General features: G+C 45.7%; 1 protein-coding gene across 2 annotated transcripts in view; it reads left to right on the plus strand.

Annotated features, from left to right (window-relative positions):
* SKI (SKI proto-oncogene) overlaps window positions 1–21,570 on the plus strand; it is a 115,445-nt gene that overhangs the window by 91,681 nt on the left and 2,194 nt on the right. For both annotated transcript variants that reach the window (XM_026862513.1, XM_026862514.1), the window contains 5 exons: window positions 12,951–13,076; window positions 13,571–13,686; window positions 15,351–15,625; window positions 16,561–16,862; window positions 19,407–19,637. In XM_026862513.1, coding sequence (XP_026718314.1) covers window positions 12,951–13,076; window positions 13,571–13,686; window positions 15,351–15,625; window positions 16,561–16,862; window positions 19,407–19,637 — 1,050 coding nt within the window. The remainder of the gene's footprint in view (window positions 1–12,950; window positions 13,077–13,570; window positions 13,687–15,350; window positions 15,626–16,560; window positions 16,863–19,406; window positions 19,638–21,570) is intronic.

Genomic DNA, 21,570 nt, shown 5'->3' on the forward strand with positions numbered 1-21,570 from the left:
AAAAAAAAAAAAAAAAAGTAGTAACTTTAATGTGGCATTAGCAGTCAGTGGTAGATGTTCTTTGCCTACAGTAGCAAGGATGAACACAGAGCCTGCTGAAAGCTACACTGCAAGTAATACTAGGGTAAATCTAAGATCAGAGAAAAAACATTGCTCGTTTTACATAAATGGGGCTCCCCCCCTTAACTCAGCATCTGGTGGAAAGAGCATGTGATGCTTATTTCTAAAGGCAGCAAAATAAGCTTTGAAAGTCTAAGACTGTAATTGGTTGTCTGCCTTTATCCTTGGAGCTCTGGGGAGGTTTCAGAAGTAATAACTGTTACTTAAAGTAGATGAGCTTCTTGTGGCTTTCTTAGAATTGTAGAGCACGTTAGTTGTCGGGTGCTTAAGGAAGCATCTGCCTGTCTGTAGCTTTCAAAACATTTTGTAAGCAAAGAATTTAGGTTTTTTCCTGTCTTCTATATATGGATGGTGAGAAGTTACTCCTCAAAAAGTGTGTTCTTACAGAAATGGCCTGCCTTGACTGAAAAGATACTAAGGAAAAGCAAGTTCCTTTTAATAATATTAAACTTGCTCAGTATCTTACTTAAAGCTATTGGCTCCTAAAATATCCTTAACTATATGGTTACTACTCTTCTGCTTCACTGAAGAATGTTGTCATCTTTTGATAAAAAGACTCAGGGTGGTAGTTTCCACTGGAACGGGATAGATAACTGATGCCTTGCACCATTGTTTCACTAGGATGTGTCACTGTTAATCCATGATCAATGTATTGGCAGTATACTTTCACCAGTATATGTTTAAAGTAGTCGTGGGTTTAAAAACTGCATCGTCCATTGGTTAGAACAGAAAATTCGGGCTCACTGGTGATGCGTTATACACAGTCAGTGACTCTGTGAGTGTATTTGAGCTAGTTGTAGTTGTTTCGCTGTACCTTGTACTTCGGCGTCAAAGCAAAGAGCCTGGCTCCCAGTCCTGTCATGAGACATGGAGACCATATCTTCCAGAATAGTCTCAAGGATTCCTATAGTCATCTCAAGTACATTATATGCAAGTGAAAAATAAATGTACTACAGCCCTAGGGCAGTGTCGCCTTTCTGCAGCCTTGAGGATCCCAGTTGTTTCATAGAGTTTTAATTCCAGTGTATTGTCGATTACCAAAATGACACTACAGCCAAACTAAATCTGCCAATAAAATGCATTTTCATTAAGTAGAAGGGTGGGGATGCAGAGCAGATTGTCAGAAAGAGTCATAGAAATAAATCCAGGTAAGTATGGATCACGGTGCGGACAAGCGGGGTTGTATTTGCTGTGCTCCACTAGCCCAGGAGACATCATGAAGTGCCATTCATGCCTTTGAAGACAACATGAAGTAATTCATCATGATGTTGTTGGACTCTTGTCCCTGGCTTAGGCTGGCAAAAGCCTCTGTTCCATTGCCCTCACCCCTCAGTGTCACATGCTTGTACACATGTGCCAGGCTTTTGGCAAAGGTCTTGACCTAAAACCAGCCTGCCACAAATACCAGATTATGTGCTAAGAGGAAGAGTAGGGTGGTGACTGAAAACCATATTTCTCATCTGAATGGTGAGAGATTGTTAAATACACGCTGCTTATTGACACTGCTATTTTAGATGCTATTTTCTTTTCCTTCCATAATTATTCTGATTTAAAACTGAACACAGACCTTTGAGCTTTGTCTTAAAAAATTGCCCAGCCAATTAAATGTTCACAAGAAACCATAGATCTGGTAACTACCCATAAAGCTGATCCCTATGATCTTGATCGTATTTTTGCCTGATGTGCCCTGCTGTAAGGGTGGTAGGGTTTTGGATTAGCATCAAGGTTCCTAACGAAGTTTTTGCACAGAAGGCTAAAGATGGGAGACAGTTGCCCCGAGGGCTCACCTTGCACTGCAGTTAACTGCACTGAGGTGTCATGGCTCCAGGACATGCACAGTTCTTAGTCTGGGAGAAACCACAGTGTGCTCTGAAGACATCAGATTCTAAGCAGGGTGGGACTTTGTAACTGCAGTAGTAAAATAATGGGTAACCCTCATAGTCATGAAACCTGTGAGTATGGCTTGTGCGTAGGAAAGATGCCGGAGTAAGAGAGGTGAAAGTCAGATGAACCCAAGGGGAAATTGTTCTAAAGGGCAAAAAGGTCTCAACAAATGGCCTGTCCATGTAATTAAAAGAAATTAAAAAAATAGTAGGGTGCTGGTAGCTTTTCAGTCACATCACCATATTGAATCAGGGGCAGATTCTGTGCCCTTGGGAGCTCTGCAGGCACAAGAGGAGTTAGAGAAGAACCCAAATCAGGGCAGTCTAGAGCTTGGCAGCTGCCTGCTGTACTGCAGGAGAGTTTGACAAAAGCACCGCAAGCTCATCTGTGTTTCATCAATTTAGAGCCCTCTGACCCCTTTCCTGGCTTCATAAACTGTCTGCTCGCTGGGTTTGTTGGTTGGTACTTGGGGCTGAACACCATGCCTTGTAGAGAGCTGGTATTAGTGAAATCACAAGGGAGTACTCGTCCTTTTATGTAACATTTGAAACTTAAATGAGATTCTTGGCTGACAGAGCGGACATGTCTCCACAATACAGGAACTGATGCCTTGGAAAGAGTTTGAAGCTGGAACTTAAGTGCAGTTACAGCAAGAGAGCCTGGTTTCATTTCAAAGAAGATGTGAGGAGAAAATTTTGTCCGCAAACGGCTTTTTCATTACCAGGACCGTGACCCCGCAAACAATTCAGCAAAGACCGTGCAAAGCAGATCTGTTCATAGAGGAAATTTTGATTTTCCTTGATGAATCTGATGGCATAGCTTCCCTCAGCTTCAGTTGCAACAGGAGCTGAGCCCTTAGTTCCTTCCAGCTGCCAAACCTGCTCTGTTTTCCTGGAACACCCGGGCGGGTGTGTGTGTGCAGGCGCGTTCGCTGCTCCGTTTGTTTTCCTCTGCCAGTCGCGCTCTCCTTCCCTTCATATTGACGGGGCATCGGAGAGTTCCCAGGCGCCTGTTGCCAATAAAAACGACCAGAGGAAAAGGGGCCATTCTTTCTTCTTAGCCCCTCTGACCTGGTTTATACTAGTCTCAATCACTGGCTCTACTCAACCAGTGGGAAGTGTGAGTTGAACTTTTTTGGTTTGTTTTGTTTTAAACCACAGGGCAGGGAATTCTTTTCAAGCTGTAACTTTTAGTTTCCACTGGATGGGCAAAACAGACTTTTAGCCAATGGAAAAGAGGCTTCCAGTTGCATCAGCCAAGAGCCAGAACGCAAGTACATGGTGTAACAAATAATCAGCTATCTTTTCAGATGTTTAAAAGAAGCATTTTAAAAATCAAGGGGTACTCTATTTGAGGGATTTAACACTGATATTGAGATAGCTGACAGTCACATTCACACATGGCTTTTACTTTGTTTCTGGCTTATTTAGGTTTTCCCATCTGTGCAGTGGGTATCATACTACGATGATTTTGTGCTTATGCTTGCCCATAGCAGAGGGGTTTCAGCTAGAAGAATCAGCGAATCAGAATCACTTTGAATGGGAAATACTGATTTTGTTGAGCAGCCACTAAAGATTCATAGAATTTTGAGACTAGAAGAATGGCTATTTAAAAAGTCAATGTTTGCAGATTTGGAGAGTTTTAAGGATTTACAGGATCAGACCTATATCAAAGAGTAACTTTATATGATAGGTTTACAAGCAGAACAGTGAAATAAAAGAGTAATTGTTGAGATGGGGGATTAAACAGCCAGTTGAACTGGCCGAGCATTTTTTTCAGTGCAAGTTTTCAGGTAGCCCCAGCTGCATCTTCATGCTAAGGAAGCTTCACTACTACTGAACCCAGAAAAAAGTTAGCAAGGTGCAGTAAAGTCTCCAGTGGCCCAGAAGAATCCCAGAAGGTTTACCAATCCTTGTGAAATAGAAGAGTGGTGAGATTATTTGCATTTCCTTCCCCCATTTCAAAGTCAAGTTTCTGGATCTGGGGTTTCCCTGGGAGGTTATTGCTGGTTTTGCTGTACCACAACTTAGTAGAAATGCCTTACTGTTTACTCCTTAGGATAAGTGCAGTCATCAGATGTCATCTGGCCTCATTTTTGTGCTAGAAGAATAAAAGGAAAGAAAAGAGAAAACTTTCTTTTGTGCTAGCCAAGAACCTTTGAAACTGGATGATGACTTATGCCAGGGGCTACATAGAGTGTTCTAGAAAATAATTTAAATTTGCCTTTACAAAATGAATTCATCAAAGGGTACTCTGTAGGAATCTACTTTAAACTGCAATAGTGTCTGGAATAAAATATTCCAGTCCCTTTCCCCTTCTTCTGTTGTAAATTTTGGAAGTGATTCCATAGAAATTAAAGATTTTTGCACAGGTATTTGAAAAACTCAGTTCCTGATTATTTTTTTTTTTAAGATGAACTTCCTATACTCCCATGAGGCTAAGACATTACCTCTTTACATGACATTCCTTTTGAGTAGGTGGGAAGTTGCATTCGCTTTGCTATCAGTGAAGTAAAATCAGGCCTTTGCACAACCAGAAGATCCCCTCTCAGGAAGAGACAAAGTGACTCCTTGTAGGCTCATCAATAGGAAGGAAGAGCAGGTTAGTTCCAGTGAGGGTTTTTTTCACAGCTCCTTTTTATGCCTGTGCATAACAGGCACTCTCAACTCTGGTTTGTGAAGATTCCCCACAGGTCAGACTTGGGGGACACACTGGCAGCCAGCATGTGTGCTGTGAAGGCAAGAATAGAAAGCAAATACTTCCCGTAATCACACATCCCAAAATGACAGGGTAAAATGAGTACTTCTGCTTCCACCAGAGCAGTGAAAAATGGGAAGATGGAAAGTCTGGACTCCTGCCCAATGAAACCAAAATTGTAAAAAAGAAAAATAAAACAAATGCTACATACACTTGCCTAGAACTGACACTGCAATGTGGTAGCTTTTTTCTCTTTTAAATATATACAGTAGACAAGCAGTAAATCTTCTTACAGCTCCGTAGAACAGCATTATTTTTAGCTTTTTTATTATTATTGAGACAACCCTTCATAGCTTTCAATCTATAGCTAAATGTATTTATTTTTTTAATCCACAGGGAAGTGCAGTACATAAAGGACCTCTAATACCTTATTAATCATTTCTGGACCACGTCACAAAGAGGCTTTAGGAACCAAGTGTTCTATCCATCAGTTGACGTGCTTGTGAAGGCTTAAAGGATGCAGATAAGGGGCCCCTTTCCCCACACTGAAGATACCTCTCGTTTTGCATTTTTTAGTTTGATTTTAACTAGAAGTCTGAAAGATGTCTTAAGGCAACCAGAGAAGCGCAGAGCATACTCCGTTCTCATGTGGTGCAGCCTGTTCTTGGATAGACTCAGGCCTGCGGTTCATAGAAGCACCATGTGGAGATTCTAAGTTCAGTTCCCAAGTTCAGGAATTGTGGTCTCAGTAGCCTCCAGAAGTAGCTTTGGATACTTGTCACTGCTAAAGGTAAATTTCTTCTGAAATGCCACTTTACAAGGCTGGGCAACACAATACCATCGTTGTGGCAGCAGGAGCCTCTGAACCACTCTTAGGGCTCTCAGAAAAAAATTACATGGGTACTGCTAGAGGAAGAGTTGCCACACAGTGCCATGACTTCACTGTGCTTAAAATAAGACATTGCATCCCCTTCTTCCAAGTAAAAGTAGAAGATAAACCTCACAGCACCCTTTAAAAATGGGTAAGTAATATTACCCGGTTTATACCTACAGGTCAGCTGAGTGTGAGTAGCTGGTCCGTGGTCACACAAGTGAACAAGCAAAGCCATTTAGAATAGAACCTCAGTGTTCTGTCTTTTGGTTCCTACGCGTTACTTCGTGGAGTAGGAACAGGACTCGTATACTCTGATTTCTCAGCAGTGGTCTCTGCAGATATTTTCTGGAGCCTTTCCTAGGGCTCTTCAGGCATTACTGGTAGCATGAAATACAGAGATTGGGGTAGTTGCTTAGATTTGCTTGTCATCACTGAGTAAGAAAATGATTCAATTTGTGTAGAAATGCTTTCAGATCTTCTGGTACTTAGTTTATTCTGTTGAATACTTGTGCAGGTAATGAGAGTAATAATCTCTACAATTTTTTGCTCCCTTGCTGTGCTTTGACTCCCAACGTTTCACTTTCTGTAGTGCCTTTTCTGCAAGGAAGTGTTGATAAAGTATTAAAAGCTTTGTCCCAGGGATGGTTAACAGCTCAGTTGCCAAGTCAAATAAGAAGCACTAGCAGCATTCTCATACGCTTCACTTGCAGATGCCATAACTGAATGCAGTGCAGTTGCCTGGAAAGGTAGTTTCAATCCATCGTTTTCACTGTGTATAGGGGTTTTTTGGCTGTTGGATGAGTTTATTCTTAAGACCAAGCTAGTGTTGGTGAAATAAGCTTGGCAAAACCCGGAGAATAAATAGAGCATCTCAGTAGCATGACTCCTCCTGGCTTTTAATGTGCTTTCGCTCTGGTGCAGCTTACCAGCTTTCGAAAATGCCATCCATCCTGCCTGAATTCTGACACAGAGGAACACCTCAGAAGGGTGTGAAAGATTGTTGACTAAACTCCCACTTGGTCCTTGACTTCCCCAAGTATGTTAAAATGATGCTGAGTTTTCCCGGTAAGATGTGTACCTGTCCAGTCCATTCCTTGTAACCCAGCAAGGACCTAACAGCCGGGTCGGTATCAAGTAGCAAAGAAAAACCAGCCTGTTGCTGGCTGGCATGGATGTGTTAGAGATGGCTTTTTGCTGCTCTGGAAGACTTTTGGTATCCATAAATTGAAATAAGTGAAAATCTTCAGGCACTCTTGTAACATTCTTCCTGGTATATCTGTAGTGTCAGAGGGGTTTATTTTTGACACATCTTTTGAAGTAGAACAGGGTTGGTTTCCTAGAGGAGAGTACTGGAAATTATTTGCTTAGGATCTCATAAATCAATCAGTAGCAAAACTTGGAGTCACAAGCCCTTTTCTGTTTGTGTTCCACCCCTGTTCTGCTACGAAATCATCGCTCCTAGCCAGTTTACCTAAGGAGGAAAGTTTTATGGAGAATAGGTGTTAGGCTTGTCTTTCAGACTTTCCATGGCCCCTGGTGCAGAGGTGTTCACTGCCAGTAGGGTCTCACCCCTCTCCCGCTCTCTGTAGGACAGCTGCTGGCTTAGGTGTTTGCCTAAATTCCAGATTCCCTTGAAGTAAATCAGTAAATGTGAGCTGAGATGGTCAGATGATCGTTTTTAACGGGAAGATCGAATTAAATAACAACCAGGTAATTTTTAATCAAAGGTTCATTACGTTAGTGGAAGACCCTGCTCACCCCGTGGACCCTAAGTGAACCTCCAGGACAGACCAGCTGAGCTGGTGGTGCTGTACTGCTGCAGCTTTCGCACTCGACGCCAACGTGGGCATTTGATGCTCGTGGCAAAATGTGCTCACTGTCAGCTTTTTGCTCTTTCAATGTATTTTTATCTTCTGATGTCTGACACATTTTGAATCCAAGTAGTCTCTCTCTGGGGTTTCTCCGTGCTTATATCAGACCAGCGTCTGGTCTTGTGGTTTGTGCCCCTAATGAGAAAGCTGCTTAATTTTCACACCCAGACGGAGTATCACAGATGAGACAGGAAGCCCCACCCTTTCTCATGGTATAACTGAACTCAGCTCTTTGCATGAACTAGCTGCAGAAGCAATAGCTTGAACAAAATGATCATATGCTATCTATAGATTTACAGCTCCTTTTTAAAAAAAAAAAAAAAAAAAAATGCCTACTCTGGTTGCACATGCTTTTCTAGCTGCAGAGTTTTCAATGGAGACATTTCTGATTTACACTGGAATTAGGAATATGAAATTGAATTTTTCAGCCTCCAGTATTTTCCCAATTATTTTTTTTTAAGAGACTGAAATACAGATTTCTATGTGTTAGGATAGCTTGATAGCTTTTGGGGACATTAAATCTTTCATTTCCAAAGATGCCACATAGGATGCTGTGCTTTCTGCGGGTATGGTATCTGCATTTCCAACCCTTCTTTAAAAGGAGCGGACGGGGCCAAGGGACAGATTCCCCAGCCTCATCAGAGTATCTGCATGGAGCGTGCTCTGTCCCCTTCACTGTCTGGCTTTTACGCAGCCCTGAATAGGTAGCCCCACGATGGATCGGTAGCCCAACGATGCATCGGTAGCCCACACGGTGTGGGTCGCTGCGCCTGCCCGGGGTCTTCAAAGCTGCCATCACAGCTGCTCATGGCACCAGCCTGGCACTGCATCACTGAGCTTGAGGAGCAGAGGAGCCTGGAGTTGTTCTTTCACTCATGCCCTTCACCACCCATAGTGGAAGTGCATTCACACCTAGCCCGGGCAAGGTTATAGACACAGATAAACCCGCGCCATCACCCCCTTTTAACAGACAGCTGATTTCAATGAGATTTTGGAATTTGATGCCCAACTTAGACCCACTTATGGGGAGATTTTGTCGGCAGAGAATAGATGAGAATTTGGAGCATGAGCTGCTTTTCTGAAGGTGCATTTGCAACACAGCAAAGCCTGGGCTGACAGAGGCCACGCTGAAGTTTGCAGGACATTAAGAGGGTCCTTGGTGCGTTGTGAACGTGGGGTTACACGGCGGTTTAGCCCAGTTCGATAGTGCTGGTTGGTTTTTTACACCAGATGGAAGTGTGGGCATTTGGCGACACATGCCTTTGTGTAGGCCAAGGCTGTCGGTTGCATAAGACCAGTTGTGGTTCCATTGATGTGACCGTTTTTCAGGCTTTGGCCTGTATCGGTGGCGTGTCCTTCGCAAAGGGAGCGCTGCCTGGCCTGGGGTGGTCTGAGCTTAGCCCCCGGGGCATGGCTGCCCACAAGAAAGGGAATTACTTTAGGAAATGTACTTTGGTACATCCTCAGAATCATACCTGTGAGCATTCCCAAATCTTAAAATGTAAGAATCTTTTCTGGGCTCGTTTTCTGTTCCGTGTTGCAACAAAAAGTAACGTTCAGGTTCTGGTGCTGACCTGGTACTTGCTTGGTCTGCTGGTTGTGTGCGTGGTTCGGCTTGTCTTTTTGAGAAGGAGAAGGTCAAAATCTCTGTCTCCTGGCCTCATGGTTTGTTACTGTAATACTTAATCGAGGTAGAAAATCGGATGTGACATGTCAGATGTGGGCCTGGTTGGCTAGAGGCCAAATTGGGCTGCTCCATTTCAGTTTGCCTTAAAATGGCTGACGTTAAAGTTCATGTGCCCAAATTTCCCTTTGGAATGTAATTCTGACATTTTTAAAGTAATTTTATAAATCTTTCTGTATCTGTTTTCCCTCAAAAATCAATTGCTTCAGAAAACAACAGTCCAAAAGCTTAAATAAGTTCATGTAGCATTTCTGGGCCCACTTTGTATGATGACGTTTCTTACATCTCTGGATTGGAGAAAATGTATATTAACAAATCACTTTGCCCAGCACAAAGCCCATTTGACAACAAATTATTAAGTTGCCTACAATGTAAGAAAACTGAATAGGAAATAAGGAAGCATTTATTTTAGTCTTCTAGGGTTTGGGTTCAAGTTTTTTGTAAGTCATTTATGAAGATGGCAAAAAAAGTTACATCAGATTTTCAGTATTTCTTTTGCAACTTTTTATGTTTCATTATTTGGCAAAGAGAGAAAATGAAATAAAATCATCCATATTTGAGCCAATACCAAGGTTTGCTGGCTGCTGTGGCTGGGTTGGAAGTGTCAGAGTGGGGTATATTGTTGCCTGGAATCTGTCCTAGAGTGGGATGTAATCGGTGAGTCATATGAAGAGAAGATTTTGTGTTCTGTATCTAGTCTTGTTCCACATCTAAGTATCTTCCTGCAGTTGTGAGCAAATTTGCTTCTGCCTCTCTGAGCGTCAGGAGGCTGCACAAAACAAGGAGAGTGCAGCACTGACCTGCTTTGGATATTTTATAGGTGTAAGTTTTGATGGGTTCATGGCACAGCCACAGTATTTCTGCAAAGGGGGACAGAAGTGTTATCAGTGGGATGTCCAAGCAGATAGAAATATATAGAAGAGCAAAAATCTGATCAAGTGACTACAGGTTGTAGCCAGAAGCCTTCTGCTTCATGAGGTTCAGAGATGAACAGATGAACCTCCATTTCTTGACTAATAGCAACATGTAGTGCCTCGGTATTTCACAGCCCAGGTGTGGAAACTGCTAGCACGATTGCATTCTTCCGTTGAAAATGGAACCTAAATACATAGTGGGGTTTCTAAAGCACGTAGTGAGAGGCAATTCCAGCCTCAACCAGCAGATGATCTGTGTAAACAAAATGGGAGAGTGGATGGAAGGAAAATCGTCGGAGGTCATCACGGCAGTTCAGAAACTATGAGTCCAGCTGAAGTGCTTTACCACTGCAGGCAGCACTAGTTCGTGAGGAATAGTGAGAAGTCCTGTGGTGGGACATGAAGTTAGAAGAATCCACGTGCTTCGCTTAGCACCTGCTTTTCTGTCCCCCTTTTTTCACCCCATTTCCATCTCGGGACGGGGGGGAGGTGGCAAAACTTTTTTTCCCTCATGCACACACCTTGTTTACTGCTTTTTTTCTAGCAGCAGCTCATGTTTTCAGATCAATACCGGCTCCTGGCAGCAAAAGGTTAAGCATCATTTCCCAGGTCTACTGCAATGTTTTGTGCTCGGAGCCCTCCTGATGGTTGGTGTCAGCTTCGGTTTAAAGGGGAAGGAAGGGGGATAGTGGAAGAAGCTGGAGACAAGCCGTGATTTCTTTAAAAACGCAAATGAGATCATTCCACTGAAGTATCTCCCCTCGACCCTTTCTAAAGCCTGGCCCTTGCTCTCCCTTTCCCGGAGCTGCTCGTTTCCCTGCGGGCCGTGGTGCGGGTCCCGCTCTGGCCGTGCTGCAGCGGGCCGAGGGCACCCTCCGCGGTGGCCACCTCCACGCCTGCCTGAACAGAATGTTCCGCAGACAGCAGAGCGCGGATGGTCGGGGGGAGGAACGGCTTTCCATGCTGAGTCTTGCCACCTGTTGCCTTTTTCATTCCAAGCCCCCCTTCCTCCCCACCCTCCACCCCAAGTTCCCCTCCCCGCACAGCTCACCATCCCCAGTGGATAGGGTTGGGATCAGTAGTCACTTGCCAAATACCTTTCTAATGCTGTCACTAAGTCTGCACAGACAGCATCTCTGAGAGCAAAAACAAATCTTTTCCAACGCATTGTCCTGCCTTTTCTACAAAAAGCATTTAGAAATGCCTTTTCTCAGTTGAGTTAGATGGGAGGGACCGTGCCACAGCCACTACAAGAGTCAACCCTAGGGAAGCCTGAAGCTGCGCCCAAAGAATCCTCTGCAAATCCGTTGAAGCTGGCATTTGGCACTGGCATGGGCTAATTTTGTACTTGGGGTTACACATATACACACCCATGTCATTCTTCTTCATCTGCTGCATATGGAAAGCTGCCCCAAGCTCCAGAGTGCCAGGGAATGTTTTGCTAAAACCTCCAGACTTGGTTTGATTATGTTACTATGCGCACGGGGCTGTAGGAGCGGGGAGAGTGGAGTGTGCTGCCAGCTGAACTGGCGTGAGCTAGCTAGTCATCGGTACTACTGCCCCTCTTCCATGGAGGCGGGAGACTGTTCGCGGACATGAGGTCATAATTTCCTCCTACTTAAGGTGCACAAAAGGGATGGCATTGCTCGTGTTACATAGCTGTTGGGTTTGCCTGGAAGTCGGTCGGGAGTCTGAAGAAGCGCATTTTAACAATACTGCTTCCAGCTCCTCCTGTACTCCTCAGGTAAAGTCATTTAGCTCCAGCTTTCGGCAGTGAATAATCCTTTGGAGAAGCGGACGCTAAGTTCCCGATTTAAGATGCCTTGAAGGGGACTGATTTTCACAACGCAAGACATTGGCAAATAAGATCCTTTCTTTCACTGGCAAATAGACCTGGTTTTGAAGCATTTCAGGCTCTCACAATGTTGCTGTGCCTGTGTTTTACAGACACACCTGTATAAATACTTGTTTGCCCACAAAAATCACAGTGAGGTGTAAGGATGAAAGAACGTAATGCAAATCCAAGTGATTACTGGTTATTGCAGCACGGTTCTGCCACCTTCCTTAGACCGGGTTGAATGGGAATGTGGACAGGTAGAGAGTTCGGAATTGCAAAAAGAGAGAAAAGAAAGAAAAAGGAGTAGAAACTGAGGTGGCATGTTTCTTTTATTATTTCTAGTCATGATGCAGCATAAGGTCCAGAACCTTCTCCCTCCCTGCTGACAGACGTGTTTGAACTGGCAAGGCTTCAAGCTGGTATCCCCAGTGCACCAGTTAAACCAGTAGTTACCAATTTTTTTGCAAGCCACGCTGGGACTATAGGAATTTTATTCCTTCACAGTGTTGAAGGAAAGGGGTTTTGCTTGCCAAAGGGCTTTCTTATGCTTGAGGATGATTTATGGGCCAAGCTGAGCCACTTGTGGAAAAGGCAAAGCAGCTCTTGGCAGCACCCCCAGAATCCACTGCAGCTGTGGGGTAGTGAAGTCATCGGCATAACAACCACTGCAAACAGAATAACAAAGTCTGTTCTGTTCTCGTTTAAAATAATCTTTCCAGTTCAGCAACCACATTAAACCTTACCTTTCTGCATACAAAAATAATAAAAGACCGATAGTTCTCTGCAAGATGGCGTGAATGTCTCACTTATATTACTGCATATCACTCCTGCACCATCTACACTTTATCGGAGTATTTTAAATGGAGGAATGAAGCCACATTATGTCATAGTTTGTGTCTGTCCCTTGGTTTCACTCCTTTGTTTGTCCTTAGGTTTAAAAAATCAGAAACAAAACCCCGTGTTTGTTTCTTTCAAATACAAGATTTGTTTTTGCCTTATAACCTGTTTGTAAGCTGATTGCAAAATGAGTAATTCTGTCTTTGATTTTTCCTGCCTGTCTTTGTTTCAGGTCCCTTCAGATCCTCCTGCTTCCAAAAAGCCCAAAATAGATGACTCTGCTTCCCAATCTCCAGCTTCTACTGAGAAGGAAAAACAGTCCAGTTGGTTGCGGTCCTTATCCAGTTCATCTAATAAGGTGATTACTGAATATTTTGTAATCAAAAGAGAGATCAAACTAGCATGTAGCATTGCTCTACTGAAACCAGAAGAGGAGAGAAAGAACTTGCCCAGGTTTTCTAAATTAATAACATTTCTGTCCTTTTCCTAGTAAAGATTGAGCTCTGCAGTCCTCCCAGTTCCTTGCCATCTTCACTGACCCTGATTGTGACAGTGAAGTAAGCAATCCCCTCATGCCTTTGAGCTGCAAGAATCCTGCGAGACTCAGGAGCCTTTTGTGGTCTCTGCAAACTACATATAACTTATTGTCAAAGAAAAAAACGTGTGAGGTTTTACCATCAGTGCAGTTCACCTCTTCCAGTGGAATCTACTAAATAGTTATGCCCTAGCCGGTGGGGGAGTAGTTTCAGAGGTAATAGAATGTGTACTGAAAAGCGTCACTGGCACGCTGTTGTGATTTATAGTTGAAAAGATTGTTGGTATTTACTTATTTTTCTTGTCCCTTCTTCCCAGAGTATCGGCTGTGTCCATCCTCGGCAGCGTCTCTCAGCTTTCCGGCCCTGGTCCCCTGCTGTATCCGCAAACGAGAAAGAGCTCTCAACCCATCTCCCCGCACTGATCCGGGACAGGTACGGAGACGGGGCTGCGGGGAGGAGGGGGCTGGCAGCCGTGGAGATTCACTTCACAGCCAAGTCGCTTTATGTTTGTTCCCTTGCACTGTTAACTGGTGGCTCTGCAATTCAGTCAGGCAGTGTCAGATTTAAAAGCGTTTGCTGCTGCAGTGTTTTAACTTGCAGAAGGGAAACAAAAAAAGGTATCGATGTTTCGTGCATTCGTTAAATAGGTTTTCTTGCCATAAAAGTCTGAAGGCTGCTTCTATGAGCTTCTCATCACTTTGGGGTACAGGCCTCAGTTCTCGGGCCTCACTGTTTAAAGGAAGATTGAGTTACTCTCTTAGGGCAGGTGGTCAGGGACCAGCCAGCTATTTCCAGGCAACTGCCAGTTGGTAGCACCGGCCTGTCAGCGTGCAGCCGGCGCAGCTGCAACCGGCCTCTGGTGCTGAGAGTGCCACGGGAGGGCCAAGGGCTGAACGGGAGCGCAGGCTGCCCCGCTCCCTGGCCATGGCCAGTGGTCCTGGGGGCCCGGGAGGAGCACGGCGGGCAGGAGAGCAGGCAGAAAGCTGTAGGCCAGACCCTGCTTCAGATGGGAGCGTAATTAAACCGGTACGGGAATGAGTCACCACCCGTAATAGGTGGGACTTGCTGGTGTCACAGGACGGAAAGTGTCGGGGCAGTTACAGGTTCCTTTGCCAGACTGGAACTGTTCAGTCTGAAAAATCTTTGTGCCAGATTTCTGCCTGAGGGTAATGATTTCTTTGGAAAGTTTGACTAAAGTGACCAGGTGTTTTTAGGGAGTGTTATGGAGAACATATTTTGCTGCCCTTATGAACAAGTTTCGTAGAAGCCGTGGGGATTGATTTAATAAAACAAAAGGAAAAGAGAAGAAAGTCTACCAGCATATCCTTGCTTTTAAACAGACTTTTAAATTAGGTAGGGAGAGAAGGGCTAAACTGGTGTAAGAGTATGGTTATACCCTTGGTATCCCTGGGAGAAACCTGGCCAAGTTAAGTCTTGGGGGAAAAACCCACCTTCAGCAGCTTCAGGAGAAATTTTAATGTATCACTGAAGATACATAATGTGGTAGATGCTTACCTGAAGTTGCAGAGACCATCTTTGCAAAATTCTATGTATTTGACGTTACAATATTCCTGTCCTTTGACGCAGGTTTGTTGGGTTTTTAACTGGTTTTACATGCGCGCACTCGGATGCTGTGTCACAAAGTTAAAGATACACAAGAATATGCTTCTTGCACTCCCGTGGCCTTTCTTAAGGAAGTGCCGTTTCTAAGTTTACAAAACATCTGTGGATAGACAGAAGTAAAACTGTGCAGCTCAGTAAAACGATAATGCATGAGGATCATGAGGAAACATCATTATACGTTTTAGACCTTGGGAGATCCGATCTCTTCGGTGCTCTTAAGAGTATGTGGCACTTCGGATGCGATCCCTTCTGAACTGGAGGGAGATGAGCTGGGTAAATCATCTCCGTGTTTAAAGAGTGCAAAACACTGAGCAAATAGATAGGCACATTCTTAGCTGGTGTAAGCCAATGGAGCTTCACTGTCATTCCGTTGTCTTGCAGTTTCCGTGCAACACATGGATTGGGAAGCATTTCAAAGCCAAGAGTATGACTATGTTCTCCTTCCTTTTGCTTCCCCCCCCCGCCCCAAACAGTTTCTACTCCTACAAAAGCTTTGAGAATGCTGTGGCCCCCAACGTGGCGCTTGCACCTCCGGCCCAACAGAAAATTGTGAGCAACCCCCCCTGTGCCACAGTGGTGTCCCGGAGCAGCGAGGCCCTGAGCAGCACTGTCCAGCCGCGGAAAAGAAAACTTGCTGCTGAGAACACGGCTCTCCCCGAGCCAGCCGCCACTGTCGCGGCCACTGCTACTGCCACCGAAGAGGATAAGGAATCAGAAGCAGAAATTGAAGTAGAAACCAGGGAAGAATGTAAGTGACAGTTATATCTGCCTTTATTTTCCTTTATTTCTGCTGGATTTTCCTTAGTAATCCACAGGAGTTGCTGCTCAACTTCTCTTGTGTTTAAATATAATTCTGGAAGCCTTAATACCTCAATGGGATGTAAAAATACAACCTCAAGTAATAATGAAAACCAAGAATGGAACATAAGGGGGGGGGGGGATTTTCCTGAGAGAGGAACGTGCCTTGACAAAAGGAAGCACCTGAACCACAGGTGTCCACTAACCCAGAGTCTTAAAGGAGGCAAATGTTGTGCAGAGGACAAAGTGTACGTGGTGTTCACAGGAACACTGACGGTTTGCTATCTGATCGAGAGCTTCTATAAAAGCCTTTGCGGGATGCACACAAATAGCCTGTAAAAATTCCAGAGCGTGCACACGTGCAAGTGTGGAATTTTGTGTCAGACAAAGAATGTGGTCACACAGTTCCAGTACAGCATCTGTGGAGCTGAATATGTCAGGCAGAGATCAAGAGCCCGTCTGTTCTGAAGCAGTGTTCTGGCGTCGGGCAGCTCGGGGAAGGGTGAAGGAGAGCCCCAGTCCCCTCATTCCTGTCACCTGGGTGATCCTGCTGCTGCCCTTGCTCAGTGCGTGCGGTTCGTGCAAAAAAAAATAAACTGCCCACTGAAAACAGCAGGATCATGCAGGTTTCCCTGAAGAAATCTGTTGCTTCACACCCACAGAGACATAAATTCCAAAGTCACAATTCAGGCAAATTGTACGTTGGTGCCTTTGGTCAGGCAGGTTTGCATTTTCATCCCATTTCAAGTATCAGAGTGTTATCTCTCCCCCATTTTTTTCATGGAATATTGAGTATCTCCTCTGCACGAAAGGGCTTCAGCATATTTTGAGTTATATTAATTTTAGACATTTTTAAAATTAATTTCCGATGTTTCTGTTTTTCAGTCACCTCCTCCTTATCCTCGCTCTCCTCCCCATCCTTTACTTCATCCAGCTCTGCAAAGGACATGAGCTCACCTGGGATGCAAGCCCCAGTCGCAGTCAGCAGTTCATACGAGGTTGCAACACATTCTGACTCTCACAGCAGCGGGCTGGAGGCTGAGCTGGAGCACCTAAGGCAGGCCCTGGACAGTGGCCTGGACACAAAAGAAGCCAAAGAAAAATTCCTCCATGAAGTTGTTAAAATGAGAGTGAAGCAGGAAGAGAAGCTAAATGCTGCCTTGCAAGCCAAACGCAGTCTACATCAGGTACTGTTGAAAACCAGCTTTCTCTTACCAGTGTCTGCAAATACTCTTCCAGGTAGAAGCCATTAGGTAGTCTCACGTAAACCAGAATTGCCTCATTTTTCCCAAATAGCAACAGCCCGTACTGGGGTACTGTTTGTAAATTCAGCAGAGAAACCAAATTAATACAGGAACCATTCCTACATTTTTAAGCTTGCCACCTGTTTTTGTCTTGGGGTATAAATCCATGGTTACCAAAATCAACATCTTTTCATTACTGAAAAAAAAAAAATCTTCTAGTCCAGCACAGTTTTTTTTGTTTTCATTTCACTGAACTAGAAACGTTTCTGTCCTTATGGAGGCTTTATTTGTAGTTTTAAAAGATTGGTGAAAATCCTGCTGTTGCCCCGCGGAGGGAGGGTGTTCCTGGGACACAGGAGGCACTTGCTGAAGCTCCACTGAGGAGCTGAACTGCAGCTCTTGAAGCGTCCCGTTAAGCCAGGCTTTGTGAAAGGTTCCTGCCTCATTCAGTGGAGAAGCTCCTTCCTTCTGGAAATCCCCAAACATCCATCGTATCGAAGAAAGAGTGGACAGGCAAAAAAAGAGCCGCAGATCAATACTGGCCATTAACAAATCCCCGTGGCTGACCAGAGCGGTGGGTGAACTTTCTGTGGAACGTGGATATGGCAGAGAGTGAGTGAGGACGTGTCGGCTTCGAGGGGGGTGTGTGGAGCTGTGGCCCAGCTGGAAGTGCAGCCAAGGGCCGTGTCCCATCCAGCACGGGAGAGACTCGGGTGCAGGGTCTCCTCAGCTGGCACAAGGCGTCTTGTTTAGTTGGAAACAAAGGGCAGAGGCTCACAGACAGGATTTGCATCCAATATGGCTCCTGCATTTAAAAACCCACCCAAAACCCGTCCCCAAACCCCCAGTAGTAGATTCAGGTATTCTACTAGCAGGCAGGAGGAGGCGAAGGAGAGACTGTGTAAGTGTGGAGATACTGTCACGATTAGAGTTTTAACAGAAGTTTGCCAACTGGGATTTTGGTGAGCCCCCGCGGGACGGAGGCTCCTGAGGTACCGGCTGCCGGTCCCGTCCCAGGGAGGGGAGCCCGAGAGCGCTCTGCCGCAGGTCTGCTGCTTCTGTGTCCCCTTCAGCAAATCACTCCATTCCCTTGCATTTCAGTAAATAGATGCTTTATTTTATGTATTTATAAGTAAATATTTATAAGTAGTATATATTTAAAGCTAATTTTTAAATATCTAAACCAAATCCACAGTGTGTAGTCGAAGCGGGAATGACATGTGGAGAGTTGCTGAAGCAGAATTGAGTGTCGAGGCGTTAAATCAAGCAACATGTCAGAGTGAGAGGGAAGACGGTATCTGCCCATCGTGTTCCACGGGGGCAGCTGCGGGTTTGCAGTTCCACAGGCAGAGAAAGTGCGTGTGTGCGCTTCCAGGGCGGCGGGGCTGAGCTAACAATGGCCTGGCTGGGAAGTGAGATTGTCAAAAGAGTGAATTTCCCATGACCCGACTGCAGTGTTACTTAACAGAAACACGTTGCTGTGAGGGTTTGACTCTGACAGAGAGGAAATGCTGCTTCTAGGGGGAAAAAAAATAATTTGAACTTTAGTTTCTAATTTAACCGTTTAGGAGACAGACCGTTAGTGAGTCACATTGTTGTGCTTAGGATAAAGCTGTTTTTTAACAACAGCTTCTTAACAACTTCACCGTTTCTTCCTTTGGACCTTCAGGTTCCTCATCATTAGTGCCTCGATTAATGGCGCTCTCTTGCATTTGCAATTTCAAGGTGGCAGCTCCTAGTAAGAACCTGGACAGTGAAAGTGGCAATTTCCAGAGCAAAGCATGGTTTCGATTTAGCTTAAGGTTTCAGCCTGGAGTTTTCCAGCTGCTGTGACAGAGCAGTCCATTGCCTTGGTTGCCAAGAGACTTGGGGCTTCACACCAGTTACCGGTAGCAAAACAAAATTGCCTCGAGTTAGAAAGAAGGTACACGGTTTGGTTTTTCTCCTACTTGCCCTAAATGGATTTCTGGGGGCTTGATAAAATGGAACTGCTTATACCGGTTTCTCCAGCAAGTGGTAAACTTTCTCGTTGAGCTTCGCTGTACACAAAGGACATTCACAAACTGCATTTGTCGTAATGTTGTGTATCTTCAGTGGCTTCAATTAAAAGTGCAGGCATTACAGTTGGTTTGCTTGGAACTTCGAGCTAGTGCAGAGCACGTTGCTCGTAGCTCTCTCCAACTGCAGTTCATCTTTATTCAGTCACAGATGGTCACAGCTATTTTGCTTGACAAAGCAAAATGTGGCTGTAGCGTACAGCTTTTTATTATCCAAGAATTCAGGGTATCTTGAGTGTAGGATCTCATGTTGATTTAAAGGAGAAGAGCTTGTACAAAGCTCTGAATGAGGTTTAGACATGAGCTGCCTTGGTCGTGACCAACAGGAGGTGGAAATTTAGTTTGGATCGTTTCCTTCACAGTTCTGTTTCCTTGCACTAATTCAGTCTCTGCTCCTCAGTTCTCACAAGATAACTGCTCTGTATTCTAGGAACTGGAGTTCCTAAGGGTGGCTAAGAAAGAGAAACTGAGAGAAGCAACAGAGGCGAAGCGCAACTTAAGGAAAGAGATTGAACGTCTGAGAGCTGAGAACGAGAAGAAAATGAAGGAAGCCAACGAGTCTCGGATACGACTGAAGAGGGAACTGGAACAAGCCAGGCAGATCCGGGTGTGTGACAAGGGCTGCGAAGCGGGCAGGCTGCGGGCCAAGTACTCGGCCCAGGTAAGACCCGAGCGCCGAAAGCTCCGCCGGGGGGGTGAGCTCCCCACTTCTGTCCGTTTTGTGTCTCCTGCCCCAAGCCCAGCTCCTGTTTGCTGTGTCTCTGCCCCCCCCAGCTGCCAGGGCGCGGCGTTCCCCACGCTCCGGCCCATGGCTCCGCCTGGAACCGCGTGTCTGTCACTTGAAAAATCACCATTTACCCAGAAGTCAGAGAAATGTGAAACTTTATTTCAGCCCCACTAAGGCTCCGCTGGCACTGCCAGTGCTCAAGGATCCATTTCGGTTCTGTAAATATTGCGCAGAGCCACTTCTTGAATAGTGTTTTCCTTGAAGATCAGCCCAGCCCCACAGGAACTGTTTAAGACAAGAGAAGCGACCGGGGCCCCTCGGTAGGCGAAGGGCAGTGCTGGGCAGGAGGTTTTTTTACCTGTTTGCAGGTACAGAGCACCAGAGCAGCAAACCCTCAGCTCCCAGTTTGAGCTCAGTGAAAGTTCTAGGAATGCAGGAACATGTTGTTACAAGCAACACGTATGCTTTAAACTTTCCGCCTAAAAATCCCTCCCTGCCCTTCCCGCATCAGATCCTTTATTAGTTTGTTCAAACCACTCAGAGCCGAGTGACCCAAGAGCTGGGGCTGCACATCCTGACGTCGTGTCCCGGGGCTGCAGGTCACGCGCGGCCGCGCGCTGCTCCAACCCCTCAGATGACCCAGGAGAGGGGGCTGAGCTCAGAGCACAACACCAGCCTCCTGGGTTTCCGTGAGAACCAGCCCGGAAGAGGGATCCACTGCATGCCCTGCCTTCCCCTTCCTCCAGTGAAACAATCCCAGGTGCCCGGTCATGTGTTTCCTCCGAAAGGGCACAGTCCCACACCCGCCCTTAACCCCCCAAACCTCCCCTCCAGCTCTTGTCCTTGCCCTGGCGGCCTCCCCTGCTCTTGTCTGACCTGATTGTCCCTCTGCAGCCTCTGGCCCTATCGCAGCTTCCCACGCTGAGAAATGGGTGAATGAAGGCAAAAGGGCAGGGAGCGTTAACAGGAGGACTCTGAAAAATGGGGTCCACTTGCCTGAAGTCAAACTCCTACAGCAGAGGTTGAGCACTCAGCTCCAAGTGCCACGTGGGTGTCACCTGTTTGCAGGCTCACTGTAACGACCCCTCTGGAGCACGTTTCCTGCAGCACCTTCTCTGCCCTGCACCTTGTCACACACAGGTGCTCTGCGACGGCATCCTGGGACTGTTCGGTGGGGTCACTTTAAGGGAGGGGGGAGGGAAACAAAAAGCAATAGCAATCAGAAATTCTTCTAAGCCCGGGCTCTCAATGACGGGAAGGGGAGTGGTCGGCGTGTACCACCCTGAGACACGTCTCACCCCGGGCCCAGGAGCAGGAAATGATGTGGGCTTCCGCTCTGGCATCACAGGATGTCTCGCTGATAAGAGGTGTCCAGACTAAACAGAACCAGATTGAGCGCGGCTGCACTGGGCGTTACCGGCGGTTGACTTCCACCGAGGGGAAAAAAAAAAAAACAAACCACCACCCACGAGGCAGCAGCAAGTGCAGATAAGAGTCAGTGCTGCTTGTCCCAGGCAGCGCCCAGCGCCTCCTCCCTCCCTCTGCGACACACACGAGGGTTTGTGACCATCAGCATCCTCGGTCTCCTGCTCCATTCCCTCCTCGGGAGGGAATAAATGAGGTTTCCTGATCTGAAAGGCTAAAATCACCTCAAAAAGAATTCAGGCAGCTGAATATTCTACAGATTGGTCTTTTCTAATGACCCTAGTGGCACAGGTGCAGTGTCAGCCCCAGGGCTTTTCCAACACCTGCCTCGGAGATCAGGGCACAGCCCGTGGTGGAAAAGTACCTTAAGTTACTTCAGAATCTGAATTCTACACAATATCAGTCTGACTTGAGTTCTTAAGTTAGTCATCTAAGAAATCCT

Source organism: Athene cunicularia (assembly GCF_003259725.1).
Source record: "Athene cunicularia isolate RWA chromosome 21 unlocalized genomic scaffold, athCun1 chr21_part1, whole genome shotgun sequence".
NCBI lineage: Eukaryota > Metazoa > Chordata > Aves > Strigiformes > Strigidae > Athene > Athene cunicularia.